Here is a 15,132-nt window from a genome sequence, read left to right on the forward strand (position 1 = left end):
TTAAAACAAGGTAACTGCTAGAGAGCCAATCAGTAACCTGAGTTAAGCAGTGAACTAGGGTGGACAGCCTATCCAGCTCATGAGGCTTAAAAACATGTACAGCTGAATGTCATCAGCATAGAAATAATGAAAAATGTTATTAAAAGATTGAATAATGCCACCTCCTAGGACTTGCCGTCCACATATGTGGACATCACACTTTGGGTTATTTAGACCAAAATACTCAATTTTGCTCTACATGGGCCTGATATCCACTTACGAGGACATTATACTGCTGCTGTTCTATCAAATTTTTAAATGAATATCCTCATTTGTGGCTCTCATTTTTCTTAAAAACAAAAATAAGGTAAAAAATAAATAAATCTGGTAATTCTTTGTTTTTACCTTCATCAGGCCCCAATATGCCCAAATATCAAAGAGAAATTAAAAATGCTGCTGTGGAAGAGTTCGGGTCTTAGGAGGTTAAAGGAAGCAGAAAGCAGGAAGAAAATAATGGACTCAGAACTGAACCTTGTGGAACCCTACAGGTTAGAGATGCAGTGTGAGAGGTCCCACCAGTAGAAACAAACCCAGTCTAACAGGAGCCAGAGACACCAGGCAAACCTTTTAGCCTATCATGTAAGTTTTCTTGGTCAATCACACAAAATTCATTTTACTCATTACTGTAGTTAAGTCATTGAGTGCAATTGGAGCAAAGGGAATAAATGACTCACACTACTGAGGACCATCTTTCATGTCCATCGCCTTTTTTCTCAGAATGGTTGAGAAATGTGTTATTATCAGAAAGGAACAGCAGGAGGAGTTCAGTGCTCTAAAAAGTTCATCTTACATAGGTGACTACATCAACGAGAAACTGTAGGAGAAGAAAGGTAATGGATTGTTCTCAATTTCCCCAGAGATAATGGAGAGAGACTCCTGCATCACTCAGGCATTTGTGTCTGTCAGATTTACTGATTTAAACCAAATCCAAACATAAATATAACAAGTCTTAATATTTGTTTTATCCATAAAGTTTTAATTGGACATTTCTGTCATATCAGGCATGAAGCTATTTGATGAAGAGTTTATTACAAAATAATTGAAAAATGTTCATCTGTGTAGTTTTCTGTCGTCATATTTCTAAAGGCATTTCTATTGTAGCATACTGTATTTAAAAACAACTCAAAACCTCATCAGAAAAACGTTTGAAAACTTGAAACAAAGGAAAAAAAGGTACAAACAGTGAATAAGATTCTGATTAAATTCAGCTACAGCAGATTCTGGGCAGCACTGCTGTTTGCAGTACTCACTGGTATTTATCACAGTATATTTATCCAGTACAGTCAGTGTATAGTTGAGTGGAGATTTCCTGTCGAATTGACTCAGCCGTCTCCAGCAGGTCGGACACTTCAGCAGCTTTCTGGTTTCTTCTGTGAAGCAGCTGCTGGATCTTCTGCTCCATGTCTGCAACACAAAGAAACTCATTTGAATTCATATCTATCTATCTATCTATCTATCTATCTGTCTATCTGTCTATCTGTCTGTCTGTCTGTCTGTCTGTCTGTCTGTCTGTGTATCTATCTGTCTATCTATCTGTCTGTCTGTCTGTCTGTGTATCTATCTGTGTATCTATCTGTGTATATATCAGGGTGTGGCAACCCTGGGCACGCGTGGTGATTTTTCGTTTTTATGGGCCGATGATTTTTCTCTGTTTTTTTTGTAACGGTATAAACAATGAAAGGTGGTGGCCGATGTGTAAAAATAACTCTAATTTGTTTGGTGGTGGCTATCGCGGAGCTGCCACAGAGGCCAGCAGGTGGATGAGGGAAAGGGGAGACAGGAGGAGGAGGAGAGACCCGAGGTGGCCGCCGGTCCGAGTGTCAGGTGAACTGAACTTCAGAAGTTATGACCTGCAGTCTATCTGGGTCAGATATAAACCAAGTTTAGGTGGAATTTATTTTCGTTATGCTGACTTTTTACAGTCAGTTACAATAACTCGTATTGTGTACTAGCTAGCATGACGGAGTTTCTATACAGCTGGGTGGTGCTTCGATGTTACTGATAGAGAACTTTATTTTGTTCATAAGGTTAGTTAGTAGAGTTTCCAACCGTCCCGTAAAAAGGCGGAATCGTCTCGTATTCAGAGAAAATCTTATGCTTTTCGTATTGAGGTGAAAAGGAGCAGTTTGTCCCAAACTTCAGCTAGAATGAAAAAAGACACAAAGGTGGAGTTATTCTTCTTCTCTCATTCTCTCCCCTCTCTCTCCTGTTGCTACTTCAATCATGAAACTGATCAATGATCAGCTTATCAGCTTTTTTCTCTCGTTTGTTTATCTCCCACTTTGCACCAGAAAGAGGAAACCAGCGGATGTGCGCTAAACATCAGCAGCACGTTTGAGCTTGATCAGCTGTTGTTAGAATTTATTTAATAATATCAGCTTGTCATGGTCTGCGGTGGGCGGACCGAGTGTGGGAGTGTGAGGTTCCAGGTGCAGACACAGACGAGGCGACAGTACCGAACTTGAAACAAAAAGCGAGCCTTTATTTGGGCTGATTAACGTGGCAAACAACAGAAAGCACTGAGGCAAAACTAAACTAGAAGCTGAACTGGGAAAACTAAGAACTGACACTTAACTCAGACAGCAGGGAAGGCTAAGACAGGGTGACAATGATGCACATGACGGAGGCAACTGTGAACAGGACTCTGTGCTGGAACAACAAGGAACTATGAAACGTATATACGTAAGTAACATGGACATGACCAGCACAGAGTCCTGAAACCTGGCGTAATATGGGGGAAGTTGAACACGGCGACGAACAAAGGAAGACTGAGGACTTAAATACACACATGAGGTGATCAGGGGAAGTGGAGACACATGAGAACACAGCTGACTAGAAGGAAACATAATGACAATACAGGGGAGAGTAGCACTAACTACAATGAACAAAGAACACCATACTCTTTCAAAATAAAACAGGAAACACAGAGACATAGACATGGAGATAGAACATGAATTTAACCTAACCAGAGACATGAAACATGACAGGTAGACACACGGACCAGGGAGAGATGACAAAAGGGACTAAGAAACCAAGGACTAAACTGCAAACTAGAAAACAACTAGATGCGTTAAACTACACATGTGGATACAAAAATATGCATTAGAACTTAAACCCTGGGCCTCATGGCCCAGTACCATGACACAGCTGATGTTTGCTGGAGCCACAGCTGTAAAGCTGCTGGTCATGATGGTTTGGATATGTGGTGAGAGGGAAACATGAAGATGAAACCAGGAGATGTCCTTACTGAATCATCAGAGCTGAACAGGTGATGGAGAAACAGGTTTACCTTTTAGGTGACATGGATGAGTTGAAGTTATGAACTGTTTCTGAGAGACAAATAACACCAGGATCCTTTTTATGTAGCTGACAGCTGGTAACTGTGCAGGGGCGGGTCTAGCAAAGTTATGCCAGGTGGGCAGGTAGGGCATTAACAGGGAGAGGGGGGCACAAAGAAATACTTTCTTATTCTCATTTAAAATGTTTAGTTTTTATTAAATAATTATTTGAATCTTACAACCAAAGTTTTTGTCTGATGTAAAATGTATAGAAATCATATCAACAAGACTGTACATCACTGTCACAGCAGCGTTTGTTTTCATTAAAATGCTTTATGGCTTTTCCTACAATACCTGGGGGGCCGGTCTCTAGTCAAAATGCCCGGGACGATTTTTTGTCCCAGTCCAGCCCTGGGCATGACACGCAGTGAATTAATCTGAGAAGGTGCATTAACAAATAAATAGCTTGGCCAGCGGTGCACATCGCAAATAAGCTCGCATAGACACATTAGTTGTGCTGCTTCTTAATAATGGTATCTTAGCTAACAATTAGGGGTGGGTTTTGATTATCGAGTTATCGATTAAAATCAATTCTAGCTTAGATAACGTGATATCGATTCTTTAAAATCCTGAATTGATTTTTAAATATAAATTTACTTTGCCCGAAACGCCAGAATCTCAGGTTAAACCTCACAAAATTTCAACAACCACCAAACAGCTAAAACAGTAAATGAGAGCAGGAACACGGATTCTGCACAAAGATGTAAACACAAAGCTCGGACCCGCCGACGGATCAGAACGTCGCCTTTCTCACCCGACGGCACGGACACAGTCGGGGCAGAAAGCATGTAATGTACACTACAATGGGAAAGTACAAGAGGAAAAAAAGAGACCTCTACTCATGCTGGGCTACAGGAGGACAGCATGAGAACAAAAAAACTCCTCTGCACAGAAAGCACATAATGTCCACAGCACAACATTATGGAGCACGTGACAGCAACAGGGTCGGGTGGGGGGTGAGGAGTAATCCGAAGCAAACACAGCAGCCATCCTGCCCTGCAGCTATTATTCCAGCGCTGGCTCAGACCCGCCGTGTTGGCCAGGAGGAAACAAGCATCGAAGGCGTTTGGAAAGGGAGGGGGATGAGTGTGTGCGTATCAGTGTAAGTGTATGTGTGTGTGTCCAGAGTTCAGCTGAGACAGTGTCCTTCGCCCTGCCAGGCTAAGTAAACAGTCTTCCAGCCAACCCAGGTGGCCTTGCAGGGAATGGGAAGAACAGACTAAACACAGTCGTTATCAGGGTGTTGTTGTTCAGCTCCAGCCTTGAGCCCGCAGCTGGCGCCGCAGGGACAGCCGCATTATGATGGTTGTTTTTTCTTTAGTGCGAACAACTCATGAGAATTTCAAAGCTGTTCTTAACACTCCGACACTGGTCTCTCAATCTCCCGTTGGAGAGCCGCGAGCTTCTCCGTGATGTTATCAAACTTGCGCTCCGTGATGTTGTCATTCTTGTGCTCAAAGAGCAGATTCTGAGAACTCACGACTGCAGTGAGCTTCTCCAAGATGTGATCCAACTTTCACTCAGAGGTGTTGTTCTGAGTATTCACGGCAGCCGTAAGCTTCTCCAAGATCTTATCTGTGCTGCACTCAATGAGCCCATTCTGAGAACTCACGCCTCGTCCCATCGTTTCAATCCCAGCGGGCAGCCTTGTGGGGTTTTGAACAGTAAGCCAGGGCCAAGCCAGCTCCAATCAGCAAGAACCCTGTTATCATGGTTTTGAATAGGTAGATATCTTAAGCGTCTTCGATCGACAGTCCCACCAGGCACATGATTCTCCATTTCTGCCACCCATCCATCGTCCGGACACTCAGGCTCACCCGAGCCCAGACTTCTCGTTGAGAAAAGGGTGTCAATGGCATTCAGAGACCAGTTGATCAAATCCATAATTCTCTTTAGGTTTTAGAAACAGACTGTGAGAGAGTGTTCCAGGGAAAGTAATACAAAAAACACGAGACTAGACAAGGACATAAGAGCTAAGCAGGGAAGATAAGAGAGAGGAGGAGAGGAGAAAAGTGCGACCGCCTTCGCCGAGAGCCAAACGAGAAACCATAGTCTTTTGCATGTTTCTTTAACACCGTTGTGTCTGCACTGTCTTGTGCCTGTATCCTTCTGTCTGGTGTTGCACTGTCTTTGTTTTGTTTTGTTCAATTTTTTACATTTAAATAATATCACTCAGTCTTCCTATTTTCATCTTCATATTATTAACCGCCTTCGTCCTTCACTCACTCCAAACAGTACCGCCATATTTGTCAATGCTCTTGTCACATCTCGTCTGGATTACTGTAATTCTCTTCTCTGTGGTCTACCTCATAAATTCCTCCATAAATTGCACTTAGTTCAAAATTACAGCTGCTCGTATTGTATCCAGAAGTAGATCCACTGAACATATAACAGCTGTTCTTAAACAGCTCCATTGGCTTCCAGTTCACCTCTGTGCCAATTTCAAGATCCTGCTTCATACTTTCAAAGTGCTTCATAACCTCGCTCCTCCATATTTATCTGATCTTGTCCATACATAGGGCTTTGGAGCAATCTCTTTGCATCCAGACGCAACCTGTCTCTATACCGTCCTTTTTCTCTTGAGCTATTTTTAAAGCATGGTTGGTAACAATCTTCCTTCCAACACAGTTTGTTTTGATACGTGCCCTTCAAATGTGGCGTCGTGCACCCACAATACATTGTGCTACATCCATTCCAAAGCCCTATACTCACCCCCTCGTACACTCGGCTCTTTTTCAGCTTCCCTTCTGTCTGTTCCACCTGCCCGCCTGATGGGACTCAGAGCCTTTGGTAGACTTTGGATGCACTTCCACCAGATCTCCAGACCACAAACTGTTTCTTCACTTTTAAATTGCATTTTAAAACCATCTATTCAGAACTGCATTCCCTTCATTAGGACTCTGTCTTAGTGCATTTTTACCATGCTTAGCTTTTATTCTTTCATGCTTGCTTTTTTTCTCATTTAACTTGTGTTTTTATTTAGTTTTACTATATTTTAATATATTGTATTATTGTTATTGTTATTGTACTAATGTAAGGTGACCTAGAGGGCCTTAAAGGCACCTAGAAATAAAATGTATCATCATTATTATTATTAGCATTACTCTTAATAATCTTTGCACATTGCACCTTATGTAGTCCTGTGCTTATTGTCTGTTATATGTAGCACCATATGGAGGAACTCGTTTCACTGTGTACTGTACCACAGCACAAGGTTGGAATGACAATAAAGCCACTTGATTTAGTTTGAGATTTAGTGGGTGTTAACCATCGGGTGCTTAGTTTAATTGTAGTTTGTTGTTTTGGTTTATAAGCTTAAATTATGTGTGTGTTGTATATGAGTAGACTTGTATACAGTTAAACATGTATGGATTATATAATGTCGAAGTCTGAATACTGATTTGTAAATACTGGAGTTTGAAATGAGGGGGTAGGAACAGAAAAGGTACAAACTTTATCCTACTCATTTTCTGGCATACACATTGTGTAGACAGAGATAATCATGAAACTTGATGTCAAGGTTTTTCTTTTTTGTTGTTATTTCAGTTATATTTACGAAATAAACATTATTGTATTTATGCATCTATATATAGAAGTGGGAGTGGAGATACATGACCGGAAACATACAATAGTTAAACACAGAAGCAAAGCTGTGATGGGGACAGGGATTTTACTTTGTCCAGTGACGACAGAAATGACATTTCAGTGCCTCAGAGTTTATCTGAAGGTCACACCCATCACGCCTCAAACACACCAGCAGGTCAGCGGTCTGACCTTGTATCTGCTGGAGTTTGTCCTCCACTTGTCTCTTCATGTCCTCAGCTTCCGTCATGATGTTCTTCAGTCGACCAGCAGCTTGACCCTTGACCTCCTGATTCTGTTGATTTTGCTTTAAAACTTCAAACTGCTTAGTGACATCACTGAGCTCCTGTTGGGCAGAAACAGTGTTCTGATTTTCATCTGAGACTTGAAACTGAAAACAGAGACTCAAAGTTGTGTGCAAAGTTTTACATAGATTTTTCTTATCTTAAAGCCTCAAACACATAAATGTGTCTGTTGGTGTTTTTACCGTCTCTGCATCAGTGGTCATGTTTAAAGCGCTCTCTGCCACCTCTCTGGCTTCTCTGGCTTCTCTCGCTGTCTCTCTGTTCTCTTCAGTTTTGTTCTTCATAGCTTCAATCTCTTTCTGCAGGTCTTTGGTCTGAATCATGAGCCTCGCCTCGATGTTATCCAGTGTGTCTTCAGCCTGAAACAGAAAACAAACATGAGCACATTAGCATCAGGCTGAACAAACGTCTCAGAGGTCATATGTGAAATATTTTGGATGTTTTACATCTCGGATCCTGTCTTTGGTCTCATCTTTGTTTCTGCTCACTCTCTCCAAGAGGTCGTTAGCTTTGGCCTGAGCTTTGTCTGCTTCATAAATATCATGAATGATCTTCTTCACATCAGTGTTCTCCATCTGCTCCCTAAATACAATAAACAAAGATGATTAAGGTTCAGAACACGAAGAGGACAAATATGTGTTCCACCTATAAATCACTAATCAGAAGGACAGGAAGTAAAAACATCAGAGAGCAGTGACTCTCAGACTCAGAAAGCTGATCCTGCTCCTGCTGCCGAAGATCCAAAGGACCAGTTCAGCATTGGAAGCATATCACTATGCCTGAGAAAAACATCTAAAACACATGAAGAAAAATAATGTTTCATGCAGTCACAGATCAGCTGTGGATGTGTCCAAAACTCCTCAGTCTTCGTCTGAAAGACTAAAAATGAGAAATGGCCTCTGATACTGTCTGAGGTCATCTTCACAGTCGCGGTATTATATTGTTCATGACATCATGAAGCTCCTGTTGGACAGCGTTGTAGTGAGAAGTTGTGTCCTTACCTTTTCCATATTGAAATGTTATAGATTCTTTCATTGATGACAAAAATGGGGGAAACACAAATGAGACAGAGCAAATGATCTAAAATCAAAAGAGTAAACATGGACGTATCTGTGGTAAAGTCTTAACTAGGGATGGGTACCAGTATCCGGTGCCATTATGGCACTGACATAAACGGTAGTAACCAGACCGAAAAGCAGCGCACATTTCGGTGCTTTGTTTCAGTGCTTTTTTTTCCTGAGCTGTGATACACTTTGGATTCTAGCCAATCATTTTACGTTTCCGAGGATAGTAGGCGGGTCCAGGTACGTACGTTCTTTTAGAGCAGAGCTACAGATTAAAAATGCCCAAGGTGAAGCGGTCAAAAGTCTGGCTGTACTTCACAGCAAAAGATGCAAACTCAGCAGCTGCAACAAGTGCTTTAAGCTGATACTGTGCAAAGGAGGTAACACCTCAAATCTGATGAAACACCTGGCGACGCATAGCGTTTTTTTAAAAGTTGAGAAATGCACCGTATTTGATAGCTTGCTGCGAGACCTCACACCGAGCACATCTACTGCGGGTGTGGTGCCTGTTATCGACCCGGAGTTAGCAACATCCCCCAAAAACCCGAAGAGGAGAGTCCTGGTCCCTAGCCCTGCCAGTGTAGCAGAAATGATGATGATGATGATGCAGCAGCAGCCGTTCTTCTCTGCGTGAGTAGCTTAATGTTGTTCGTGTGTAATTTACGTTGAGTAGGCTAACCACGTTATTACATTAATGCATGTAAGGTGAACTAGCAAACACCATCATAGCTACATGCGGCTGTCTTCTTGTTTGATAGAGTGATACCATATATGCCCTATAGCTGCAGAACAGGCTAACATTGTTATCTTTTTACAAAAAACCCCCAGCTAAACATGAGAAGTTTTAGGACAAAGTTTGTGTTTTCCATTGTTTAAGCACCGGTTCCAACCAAAGGAGATATGTTGTATCAGCAGAAAAGGCTAACCTGGTTATCATTTTGCAGAAAAAAAGAGACTGCTAAAAATAATAACATAAGAGATTTTCGGACAAAGTTTGTGTTCTCCATTCTTTAAGCACCGGTTCAAGCACCGTTTAAGCACCGGCACCGTTTCAAAAGTACTGCTTTGGCACCGGTATCGGATAAAACCTAAACGATACCCATCCCTAGTCTTAACATGGGGATGACTCACTGCTGGAGCCTCTGCTGGATGTCAGCAGGACTGCAGCTGATGGTGGTTTTAGGGCAGGGGTGGGCAACTCCAGGCCTCAAGGGCTGGTGTCCTGGAGGTTTTAGATAGCACCCGGGGTCAGCACAGGACATATAGTGACTGGGGTTTGAGTGGCAGGAACAGCGCTCGTCCCGGTCACCTCCCTCATGCACGAGATCACACAAATAGCACTGGTGTCTGGTGTGTTGTTTTTGCCATTGTAGTGGATTGTCTTGGTTGTTGCAGCAATAGGTTTGTGCCTAGATAAAGCTATCAGAGGTCATTTAAATCAGCTGAGATTTCTAAAACCTGCAGGACACTGGCCATTGAGGCCTGGAGCACCCCCACCCCTGTTTTAGGCTAAAGGTTGTATTTCATTTATAGTTTCTAGTTTAAAGTTTTTGGTTTGAATGAAACTTTTATGTCATTTTTATGCTCTCAGCACTGACTTGAGTTCCAAAGCTTCCTGCTGCAGGTCTATGGCTGCCTTGGCTTGCTTGTCCAGGTTCTTTAAGTCCTCCAGGAATCTGGTGGCATTTTTCAACAAATTGTTGACGTTACTGATCATGGACTGGATGTTAGCAGGTGACTGTGGGAGCTCGATTCTCAAAACTGCTTGTGCCATTTTCTCAATGTCCTTTGGAGGAACCATGTCATCTGTCAGGGAGGAAATGTGAAGAGCAATGAGAAGGTTTCCTGCAGAGAAACATTACATACTCACATACAGCAGCATCACAACAGCACCAACGTTCTCTGTAAAGCCACGCTCTCTCTCTCTGACTTCAAAGGATCCATCCTGTACTTTGCTACCATCTGGTGGGTACTGGTTCAAAGTGGACATGAAACACTACATGAATAAAGCCTAATTTACACCATTCACAGAGAGTTGGGGAATGGCTGCAATCACAGCATTGCAAGATGGCAACAGATGTACCCTTAGGCCCCATCCTCGATTCATAAATGGCCTCCTTGATGCCACGCTCAAACCAGCGTTCCTCCCTGTCCAGGATGTTACATCCTCATCCTTGAAAGAGTGTCCACTGGCCTGTAGGTGTGAATAGACTGCAGAGTCCTGGCATGACGAGGTGGCTCTTCTGTGTTTTCCCATCTGCTTCACCAAAGGTTGTTTGGTTTCCCTGATGTATAAATCCTGACAATCCTCCTGCACTTAACAGCTACACTATGTTACTCTGTTTGTGTCGGGGGACCCGATCTTTGGGGTGGACCAATTTTTAAAAGCCAAAGAGACCCAGTGTTTAGAAAAAATGTGTCTCAGCTGCTCCGATACTCCTATCACGTACGGGATCACTACAGGTTTTCTCTTAGACAGTGGTTGTCCTTCTCTCCTGGATCAGCTGGAGCTTTCTTTAGGTGCCTTCCCAGCTTTGACAAAAGTCCAGCTGGGATAACCACATTTACTCAGGGCCTTCTTGATGTTCTTCTGCTTCCCTGGCTGCTGTGTCAGTGAGGATGGTGTTGGCTCTGTGCTGTAGCATCCTGATGACGCCCAGTTTGTGCTCTAGTGGATGATGAGAGTCAAGCCTTAAATGGCCTGTATTTGTATAGCGCTTTACTAGTCCCTAAGGACCCCAAAGCGCTTTACACATCCAGTCATCCACACATTCACACACTGGTGATGGCAGCTACATTGTAGCCACAGCCACCCTGGGGCGCACTGACAGAGGCGAGGCTGCCGGACACTGGCGCCACCGGGCCCTCTGACCAGACTAAATACTGATCCATATGCGTAGGTTTACGGTACACGTCAGCTTTTAGATGTCCCACATTACTGATGGAAATCTCACAGTCTAAGAAGGCTAACCTGCAATTATTTCATATCCTCCCTGGTGAATTTGATGAGTCGGTCCACCGAGTTAATGTGATCCGTAAAATGTGGAACGTCCTGAGATTTGATTTTCACCAGGTGTCATCCACAAATCTGAACCAATGGCTTGGTGGTGTTCCAGGGTAGGATAGCAAAGCCGTCTTTTCCACTTCTTCCATGTACAAATTGGCCACGATGGGTGAAACTGGGGAGCCCATGGCACACCCATGTTTCTGCCTGTAGGACTGACCCTTGTATGTGAAGTAGGTGGAATGAAGACACAGTTCAAACACACTTGGTCGGTGCTGAGAGCGGTCCTGTTGCTGAGGTTGGGGTCATCCTGTAATCTATTTACGGACTACCTCCAACGCTTCCGTGACTGGGATGCAAGAAACGCTTCTCCCACTGAAAACGCTACGTCCAGATGAACAGAATCAACTTTTGGAGAGTCACTTCCTCCTAGTTTCATGTTATCGATGCTCCTGTAACAGGACCCAATGTAAATAAAGTTTTTTTTACTTACCTGGATGATTGAAAAAGCATAAAAAAAATATATATAATCTTTGCACAATTGTGCAAAGTGCCATTTTTCAACGCCACTTTACTGCCGGCGTGCGAGGAGCCGGCAGCAGCGGAGGCGGCGCCCGAGGAGCCGCTCCAGCCGGGAGAGACACCGCCAGAGGCGGCACCCAAGGAGCCGCTCCAGCCGGGAGAGACAGCGCCGGAGGCGGCACCCAAGGAGCCGCTCCAGCCGGTGGAGGCAGCGCCAGAGGTGCAGCGTGGGGAGCTGCTCCAGCCGGCAGTGGCGGAGGCGCAGCCGTGCCGACCGCGCCGCATCCACCTGCCACGCGGCCAACCTCCGGACCAGCTTTGCCGACGCTGCTGGGTTCGCGGGTGGCCACCTGAACTCACAACTCCCCGTCGCTTGGCCAGGGCCCGGGGGCACAGACGGTCCGGGCTGATCCCCTCTCACGCTCGCGGTGGAGGGAGTAGGTTCAGCCGGATGGTTCCCCGGCCTCAGTCGGGCGATGGGGGAGTGTGGCGGGGTGTGGCCTGCGGTGCCATGCAGAGGAGGCGGGCGCACCTGCACGGCATCCGCAATCACGCCCCACTGAATTAAATATTGTACTGGGTCCTGTGGTTGGCGTTGTGATAATGTTGAGCGGGCAGCGGGAGAGCTGCAGCTCCGTGAGTATTGTGGACAGCAACCGTCAAAGCATTAATAAAAAGTATCAAAATGCCACTGGGTCTGCTGTGTATACACATATAGTTAGGGCTGGATCAGGTGAATCTACCCCTTAATGAACAACCCCCACTACAGTTTAAATACATGGGATGATCCATCAATTAATTTTAGACCTGGTGAAGCCTCTTGGATGAAATATGTTCACAAAATTAAAGATGTCCAGTTGTTTTCTTTCCAAACTCCTCAGGCTTCTGTGACCTGACTGAGGACCTACACTGAGACTTATCATTTAGTTCTATTTGTCTACTATTTATATTTTATTCTGGCACAGTTGGTGTGCAGCACCCACAATTTTGTTGTACAAGTACAACAACAATAAAGGGCTATTCTATTCTATTCTATTCTATTCTATTCTATTCTAGCTCTACAGGACCTCCACATCTGTCATTTTATGTGGCTTATAAATGATCTGAATTACTGTCTCTTAAATCTGTTGATTTGATGATGATCCATGTCTCACTGAGGAAAGTGAGATGATCTGATGATCACTGCAGGCTGAGAAAGAACACACTGAACATGATTGCTCTACAACTTTAAACAATAAGTTAATGAAAGTGGAGTGAGCACTGACCCATCAGGTAGTCTTTGACTTGCTGAATAAGCTCTCTGGTTTTGTTTTTCTCTCTCTCACACGAGTTTGTATTGTTGTTGATCTGGTCCTGCAGATCTCTGGCCCAGTTTTTGGCATCCCAAGTCATCTCACTGGCATTATTGATCTGACAAAAGAAATCACCTTTTAAAAGACTTAGTTTGTGGAGAGGGATGTGGAATATTACACTATGGTAATTGGTCTACACATAAGTTTATAATGCTACAACACTAGCATCTGCAATATTAAAAACATCTTTGTGAGGAAGAAAAGAAAGTGTGATTTGAGTCATCAAATTGAAAAAAACATTTCTGTTTATTCATTCAAAAAAGTAAAACAGGAAGAGCTCTACTGTTCTGTCGATCACACGCAAATATCAAAGAAATGTAGATGCAAAACTCACTGGTCTCGTCAAATGACACCACAACACACCACCAACACACTTCCAAACCAATGTGGTGCGTGGTAAGAGGCCTGCAGGTGTAACCTGTGTTTAACCCTCACCCACTCCCATAGAGATTAGAGCATTCACCAGTGTTTCCAGTATAGACCTGCCTTGTTCTTGGTGTCCTGCAGTCTGGAAGGCAAATTCACGAGCTGGTCTTTCAGCTTCTCTGCAGTCTTTGAAGCATTCTCACTGACAGGAACAGCTCCTTTACAGTTTGGACTTCCGCACTTCCTTTTCCCCAGATCACGCTCACAAAGAGCTCCAGTACACCCTGAAGAGTCCTCCAAACCTGGATCGCCACAGACCTTTATCGCATCACAACAAATTGCTTAAACAGTATTCACATTTACCCAGCGGTCAGTGTTGATTTGATCATATGCAATCAATGATTTTAACAGCAGCATTGAGACAACAGGACAATCAGCTATTCATTTAATCCTGCAGCTACTCATGTGATATATTAGTCATATGACAGTTCAGTGTTTACATTGTAGGGTTTTTGGTTTGTTTGTTTGTTGACAAACTGCATCTGGTTGTTCTAGATTGGTCGTTTTCCAACAAAGAACAATTTCCATGTTTACATCATCTTATCTTGACTTCATGAAAGGTAGGTTTGGTGTTGGTGATGTCTTGCCTAACATCATTGGGTCAAACAAAATTCATAGGTTTGTTCTTTGTAGAAAATGTGCCAGTGGTTTTCAGGTGTACCTGTGTGACCTGTACTGGCTAAAACAGGTGTGTTTGCTCAAGGCAAGGAGACGCTCGACATTTTGTCTAAGTGTTCGGGTTTTCTAATGGAGAGTGCTGTAAACTAAACATGTCTGCTGAGTTTGGCATCAACTCTGATCTGCTGAACTGTGATTGTGATTTAAGTGCCTTGAGACAACAGCTTTAAGGTTTGGTACTATGTAAATAAGCCTGAATTGAACTGCATTTAAATCATTGGCTAAAAATTTATTGAATTTATTGATCACCATGCCCTCCAGTTTTATAGGAGCTGAGTTGCTCCCAGTCAGTGACCTCACCACAGGTTCAAACTCAAACCCTTGTGACCTCTTTGGTAAAGATAGTCACCTTCTGTTTGAGCTGAACCACACTCAGCTCTGTGACCTTCTTCTTCAGCAGTGCAAGGTCTCCTGTATTGCACATGCTCAGTTTGTGTTTGACTTCCTGTCTGGTGTCCATGGAGTCCTCTACAGCTTTGCCGACATTTCCCACCCTCTCATCCTCCAACATGAAGAATCTGTAAAGCGTCTGTATCTCATCCAACAGCTCTACAACAGGTTCAGATGAGACACGCGCTAAGCAGAGAAAGTGAAATCATGAAACATGAAGTCTGCTCTGTGATGAAAACAAAGGTTTATGTTTAAAAAGATGAATTCATTGCCTGACAAATAGATCTGCTCTGTTTTTAACTGAACCATGAAAGCAGTTTCTGAGAATATTTATGTTTCTTCACTTTCTGTTAGAGATAAGTGAACATTTTTAGTTATTTAGCTTCACATTAAGACCGTGCATGTCCTGATCTTTAATTTAAATGTGGAGTC

The 15,132-nt window shown here is 43.4% G+C and overlaps 1 protein-coding gene across 1 annotated transcript in view; it reads right to left on the reverse strand.

Annotated features, from left to right (window-relative positions):
* Positions 1-1,226: 1,226 nt before the first annotated feature.
* Positions 1,227-15,132, reverse strand: part of lamb4 (laminin, beta 4) — a 50,251-nt gene continuing 36,345 nt past the window's right edge. The window contains exons 28-35 of the mRNA XM_087844586.1: positions 14,660-14,886; positions 13,693-13,890; positions 13,120-13,264; positions 9,927-10,134; positions 7,711-7,846; positions 7,447-7,623; positions 7,152-7,305; positions 1,227-1,443 (exon numbers count right to left, since the gene is read on the reverse strand). Coding sequence (XP_087700712.1) covers positions 1,310-1,443; positions 7,152-7,305; positions 7,447-7,623; positions 7,711-7,846; positions 9,927-10,134; positions 13,120-13,264; positions 13,693-13,890; positions 14,660-14,886 — 1,379 coding nt within the window. The 3' untranslated portion in view covers positions 1,227-1,309. The remainder of the gene's footprint in view (positions 1,444-7,151; positions 7,306-7,446; positions 7,624-7,710; positions 7,847-9,926; positions 10,135-13,119; positions 13,265-13,692; positions 13,891-14,659; positions 14,887-15,132) is intronic.

Source organism: Neolamprologus brichardi, chromosome 7, assembly GCF_056152115.1.
Source record: "Neolamprologus brichardi isolate AB-2024 chromosome 7, ASM5615211v1, whole genome shotgun sequence".
Taxonomy (NCBI): Eukaryota; Metazoa; Chordata; class Actinopteri; order Cichliformes; family Cichlidae; genus Neolamprologus; species Neolamprologus brichardi.